Here is a 6,614-nt window from a genome sequence, read left to right as displayed (position 1 = left end):
ACCTAAAACCCAAGAGTGCAGAATTCGCAAGCGGATTGCCCACGACCCGTGCCACCTGTAGAGAACTACCAGTCCCAGAAGGCTTTGGGCCCCGGGCTTGGGGGCGGACCCCTAAAAGGGGCGGAGTCTAAGAGAGGGTCGTTGGCCGGTTCCATTGTCCAGGGTTGCAGGGGTTGCCTGGGCGGAGTTGGGAGGAAAACCACCTCCCTATTGGCTGTGAATAGAAAGGTCGGCGTCGCGAGGATTCCCGGACGCCGGGGCGGGAGCTCAAATCTCCCGGGTCGGGAGCTTAAATTTCCCGGGCGGGGAGCGCGGGGCCTGCTGGGAAGGCGCCCGGTCGGTTGCGCACCCGGCAGCGGTGGCGGCGGCGGCGGCCGCGGGTGGGCTTCGCCATGCAGAGCACAGACCTGGGCAACAAGGAGAGCGGCAAGCTATGGCACCGCAAGCCCTCCCCGGCCGCTCGCGACGGGTAAAGGCGGCGGGCTGCGGAGGGGCCTGGAGGCCGGCGAGGGGCGGCTCTGCGTGCTTGCAGAGGCGTTGGAGACGCTGTTGGGGAGGATCTCGGGGAGGACTGCAAGGGGCCGGGGGTGGGGGGAGATTCGGGCTCTGCCTCGGATCCCTGGGCGAGATCCCTGGCCCGGATGACCTCTTGAAAGGCAGGTAGCCTTAGTCCTGCCGTGCTCCGGACGCCGAGGTCGTCGGGGAACCCTTCCTGGTCATGGGGCGGGGGTCGGCGAGGTGCACGAGAGGATGGGTACCGGGGTTCTGCCTGCCTGAATGATCGGAGCAGCCCCGTAGCATTCCCGGCGCTCAGTAGATGCTCAGTAACTCTTTTTTACGATTGCACCTGGAAAAGAGCTCAGGAAGAACGATGCAGGGAAAGGGGAAAGGTGCACGTCGACCCCTTCCAAATGCGGCAACTTACCCTTCTTAAGTCATCGTTTATATTCAGACAAGCATACATCCATCAGCTGTTTGTTGAACATCTACTCTGTGCCAAGCTTCTAAGGTCTGGGGGACAGCAGTGGAACAAATCAAACTTCTGGCTTTGTCGAGTTGACACGTTAGCGTGTATGGCACGTGACCATGGGACTACATTGTACAGCGCAAGGTGGTTAGCGCTGCTGCTGCTGCTGATGGTGGTTTTTTTTTTTTTTAAGTAGACTTTTTCTTTTTTTTTTTTTTAAGAACAGTTTTAGGTTCACAGCCAAATTGATAGGGACAGATTTCCTATATACCCCTGCCCTCACATATGCTTAGCCTCCCCGTTATCAGTATTACCCATCACAGAGGTGTTTTAATTGCAGCTGATGAGTCTGCATTGGGACAGCATTATCACCCAAAGTTTACAGTCATGCTAGGGTCCACTTTGGGGTTGTATGTTCTATGGATTTGGGCAAATGTACAGTGACATGTATACAACACTGTACTATCATACAAAGTATTTTCACTGCCCTAGAAGTTCTCTGTGGTCTGTCTGTTTTTCCCTCCCTCCCCAGCCGCTCCTTTTCATTCTGGTCCCGGATAGCTGATCTGTTTGAGTCTTAGCCACTCAAGACCTTAACGGAAACCTTTGCCCCAAATGGTGCCATCTTGGTTCCAATTGCTGAACACAGATTGGTGCCATTGCTTTTAATTTCCAAAGATTTCGTGGCCTTTGGAGCATCACTTGAATTCATGTTTTTATTCCTGGTAATTTTTCTGTTGATCCTTTGGTAGCTTCTCAACAAATCAGCAGACTTCACGTGCCAACTTTCTTTGCTCGAACCACCATGTGGGACGTTGTACTAAGAGCGCCTTTGATTTCTGGTTGCTCTCAGGCCCCTAGCCATGCTGCTGTCCCATCAATTGTATCGAATAAAAATTTTTGGTTAGGGATTCTTCAGTAGGGATTTTCATTTCCAAACTTGAAGTTTATGTAAATACTACCCTAACTTCTGATGCTCTCTAAATGTTTTAAACGTTATTGCCAACCCACAGTAATTCTGTTTTTTGCTGTTATAAAATATCCAGATATACATGCAAGATCGAAGGAAGGAAAGAAGCAATTTTATGGAAATGTTATTTGCTTCCACTAAACCACAGCTTTCTTTTTGTTCATCAAAACCCATTGCTATGGTCTCCAGAGAGACAAGGGGCAGAGATTGAGTTGAAGTAAATGTCCAGTTACTAGTTCTGTGACCTTGGGCAAGTTAATCACCAAGACTGTTGGTGAAGATAATCGTTCCTACCAGACAGGGTCATCTTAGGGCATTTTAAAGACTTTAAAACAGTGTCTCATGCATCTTGGTGTTCGGTAAATATTTGATTTTTTAATTATGTTGAAGGCCTGAGAAACTGTCAGGCAACCTGTGAACAATTGAAAGGCAGTTCTGAAATAAATGCTGGTAAAGACAGTTCTAAAATAAATGTTGGTATGTGTGCGTTATGTGAAATCAGAGGGGTGGGATGTTGCTATTAATTGTGATTATTATCTAGATGGTAGAGTTATAATCAATTTCATTTATTAGTGTTTTTCTGTTCTTTCCTTATTTTGAACAATGATCATATAATTTTGTAACTCATACACATAGTAAATGTTATAGAAATAAAACCCGAGGGAAGAGTGGTTCACTCTGTCTCGTTTTAATTGCCTGGGAACATTGATATTATTACTCATTTCACTATATTTATTCTCACCTTCTCCCCTTTGGGGATGTCAGAGGAAAACCAGAGCTTGACAGTAGTTGAAGTAAAAACAGATTTTATTCCTCTGTTGCAATAGAGGAAAGGAGACTTCAGTATAGAACTGGGCTCAGCTCCGGCTACAGGCTGGGTGAGTGGGGATACTGCCAAGGAGCATGAGGAGAGGCAGTAGATGGAAAATCACTAAGAGGAAACATCTAGGTTAAGGGAGTTCTGGGTAAACCAGCCTAAAAGAGATTCTTGAAGAAAAATGACTGGATGTCAGCTGGGAGCTGGTGGAGAATGAGAAACTGATCAGTTACCAGGGATGATCAGGGGTTCTATTTAAACAGAATGAACAGGGTTTGTGCTAAAATTAGATTTTACAAGGAAGCCCACAGATGGAGAAGTGCCCCTGAGAAGGTTCAGGAGCCAAACTAAAGCTTTGCTCAAGCAATGAATCTTTGTCCAGGACTTGATAAACATGAAGTATTATAAGAATTTTGCTGTTTCACCCAGTGAAAAGCCTTATGTTTAAACTGAAGAAAATGTTTAATACATTTAATTCAATTTAGTACTTTTTAAATGAAAAATAATGAGGAAGATAAACATTTCTAAGATTTGAGTTCAGAAACTCACAAAAGTCAATTAACATAAAAATGTTCATGATTAGGAAACTATTGTAACAAAGAAGGGGATTATTCTGGTCTTTGTGACATGAATAGGCACACATAAACTATTTTAAGAAGTTATTCATTCTGTGCTCCAAGTTTTGTAACAGGTTTCTTTTCAACAGATACATCGTACCTGATCTTTAAAAAAAAAAAAAAAAAAGTACCTTTAGACCAATATAGCCAAAAATAAAACTCATGTACATTTAGTTCACTTTGGAACACTTTGTATTACAAAATTTCATTAAGGTATCTTAAAATGAAGATATTGAATTGAAATTTTTCTTACATGCCGTGGCTTGTGGTTGATATAAAACTACTTTTCACTTACTACATCATTGTTTTTAGCATGTGTTTGTTGCCTCATGTAGCGATTTGACTCCATCAAAAATACATTCTCTTATATCTTGTTATTGTCTATCACTTAATCACAGTTTACAAAGCTTTTCATATGTGTGCTTGTGTTTTTCAATATCTGTCTTCACCACGAAACTGAAAGCTCCCTGAGAAGAGGGCCTGTGTCCATCTGTTACTTTCAGGTCACAGCTTCTGTAGCGTCTGACGCATAGTGGGTTTTCAAGTATTTGATGAATCTGTATGCACAGTAGCCACTTGGATAATAACTTTCTCCATGGCTTCCAGAAATCACTAGGATGGCTTCGAGGAGAGTAGCAGGAGAGGGAAGAATGGGTAGGCAGGAAACTTCAAAATTAGTGAAATTACCATAAAAATTACCATATTTTTCGTGAGTAATGCTTGGCATAGAATTAAGTATGTTATTTGTTTGTTTCTGACAGGATTATCGTGAACATCATTCACAGCTCTTCTGACTACCTTCCCAAAGTCTTGCGATTTTTGAATGTGGCTTTTGACAGCTCAGGTGATTGCTTAATTGCTGGGGACCATCAAGGAAATATCTATGTTTTTGACTTGTATGGAAACAGGTGAGCAGACACCTTTGATCCAGATCACATTTAACAAGTCATTTGCTGCCAATTTTAGTACCTCCTATTAATTATTCATTCAGCAGGATTCATCAAGTTCTTACTATATTTCAGGTACCTTGTAAAACACTGTCATAAATGCTGACAGAAGAAAGTGGGAAAGCCTAGAATATATGCTTAGATTTTTTTTTTTTTTTTTTTTTTTTAGAGAGTTCAAGTTTCCAGTTTGCACAGTATCTCTAGTAGGCTTGTTATTTAAATTTAAAATTTTACTATTGCTCACTTAGCAACATCTGGTACTTTGTCGGGCCATTTAGAAAGAGCATAATTTCCTTTGTACATTATTGTTGCAGTTTATGCATCTGGCAGTTTTAAAGAATTGATCCGCACTCGTCTGCCTCCTCTTCCTTTGCTCAGCAGTTTGGTACAGAAGCAGTGTGATGGGATTGACGGAGGGAGTCATGCCTGCGTGGGGGGTGGGTGGGTGCGTGAGAGAACCAGGTCTGCCTGGCTAGAGTCAGAAGGCGTCTGTGTGGGGGATGGGGCAATCATGGGAAAGACCGGAGGCTTCGATCAAGTGAGTAAATATGTTGAGGATAATGGAGGCCAGGTATCTAACAACGGGAAAGGGGATTTGCTGATACAGAAAGGCAGAGAACAAGAACAAACCCGGGGGTACTGGATTGGAATGGGATATATCTGTGCGCACGGCCTGATTTGAATTTATTGACATAGAGGTAAATAGAAGCGTGTGAGTGAGTGAATGCAGTATAGGTACATGTGTTTCCTAGCTTTGTCCGTTTACAGGACCTGGGAACAACAATCCTCCAGTAGCAATGAATACATTCATTGCCTGGTTCTGTTCTAAATACCACGCTCTGCTAAAAGCAATCAGGGATCCTTGCAGAAACGGCCAGTTTCAGGATGGAGGCAGGTGAGCCTGGAACATTTTGTAGCCAGAAAGGAGGAATTCTTTTAAAAAAGAGTGTCCAAAGGACATTAAGGTCAGCGTTAAAGCTCTCCTTGCCATACTGGAGACAATTTGAGTATCAAAATAAATAATAGTAAGGGGTCATAACCCATTGAGTAAAATAGAAATCTAGAACTTCATTCGGTCATCGAACAACGGTTCAATGAGAAGGGATACTGGCACAGTCACAAAGCAGCTCCCCCCAAAATACTGATTAATTATAGAGGGGAAAAGATTAATTTTGCAGTGAAGAAGTCGAGCAAACACTACCTTATCAAATGATGACACGAATAGTGGGCCAGATCCAAATTCGTGTGCCGCCTGACAGCAGCAGAAAGAGCAGACTGTCCCTTCTGTGGTATTCTGGCCAGGGACAGGGCGCCTGGAATCATCAGACGGACAGAGCTAAATTAAGGGATTGTGTAACAAGATGGCTCGTCATCTTCCCAAGGGTCAAGGTCATGAACGTTGTAGAAAAACCAGAAGAACTATTCCAATCTGAGGAAGACCAGAGCCGTGACAAGTAAAGGCATGCATCTAGGCTGATCCCCGAAGGACATTCTTGGGGACCAGTGGCACAACTGAATGGGGTCTGAGGATTATGTGGTGGTAATAGATCAGTGGGATTTCCTGATTTGGATAGTTGTGTTGTAATTATATGGGAGAATTTTCTTGTTTGTGGGAATCCTGATCTCGCTAACTTATCCTCAAATAGTTCAGGGAAAGAAGGGGTCATATGTAATTAATTTCTCTGTGATTTATTAGATATGTTAATCATTGTTTCCAATCCTTACCAAAAAAATAACCGTCACAATTCTCCAACCCTTTATTCTTGCCTAACACACCCTGCCCGTTCTCAATCTGAATTTCATAGAACTGTTGCTTCTCTGTTCCCACTGCTAAAGAGAACAAAAATTGGTGTTGAGGGACTCCATTACTGAATAAGGGACGTCCGCATCAATGATGCTTCCTCTTCATTTGCTCATCAGTACTTACTACTTCTCCCACTCTCCTCCAGCTTCCTTGTCTTTGCCTGCTTCCTTGTCTCCTTGGGTACGACCCCACTCTTGCTCGACTCCCTGGCCTCCCAACCCATGAGAAAACAGACACTTTCCAGCTTCCCTTCCCCTTCCCAAGCGCAGCCTCAGATATTTGGCCATCCCTGTGGTCGGTTTATTCATAAAATAAGGGACCCTAATTTCTTCCCATACTAATCTCGATCGGTAGCTACCCCTGGGACGTGGCTCCACGAGTGTTCCTCCCTTATTTTGTCCACTGTCCCTTTTCTCTCTGTCTATGCATAATCACAGCCGAGCGGAGGAGTAAGTGTCAGAGCTGAGACTTGAAATCAAGCCCGTCTGATTC

The 6,614-nt window shown here is 43.8% G+C and overlaps 1 protein-coding gene across 5 annotated transcripts in view; it reads left to right on the top strand.

Annotated features, from left to right (window-relative positions):
• Nucleotides 1-305: 305 nt before the first annotated feature.
• Nucleotides 306-6,614, top strand: part of TBC1D31 (TBC1 domain family member 31) — a 70,309-nt gene continuing 64,000 nt past the window's right edge. For 3 of the 5 annotated variants that reach the window (XM_044245008.1, XM_044245011.1, XM_044245010.1), the window contains exons 1-2: nt 307-469; nt 4,133-4,279. In XM_044245008.1, coding sequence (XP_044100943.1) covers nt 393-469; nt 4,133-4,279 — 224 coding nt within the window. In that variant the 5' untranslated portion in view covers nt 307-392. Of the gene's footprint in view, nt 470-4,132; nt 4,280-6,614 lie in introns of those variants that run through there. The other 2 variants (XM_044245009.1, XM_044245012.1) reach the window with 2 other exon arrangements.

Source organism: Neovison vison, chromosome 4 (genome assembly GCF_020171115.1).
Source record: "Neovison vison isolate M4711 chromosome 4, ASM_NN_V1, whole genome shotgun sequence".
Lineage (NCBI taxonomy): Eukaryota > Metazoa > Chordata > Mammalia > Carnivora > Mustelidae > Neogale > Neogale vison.
This window is presented reverse-complemented; position numbering and strand designations above follow the sequence as displayed.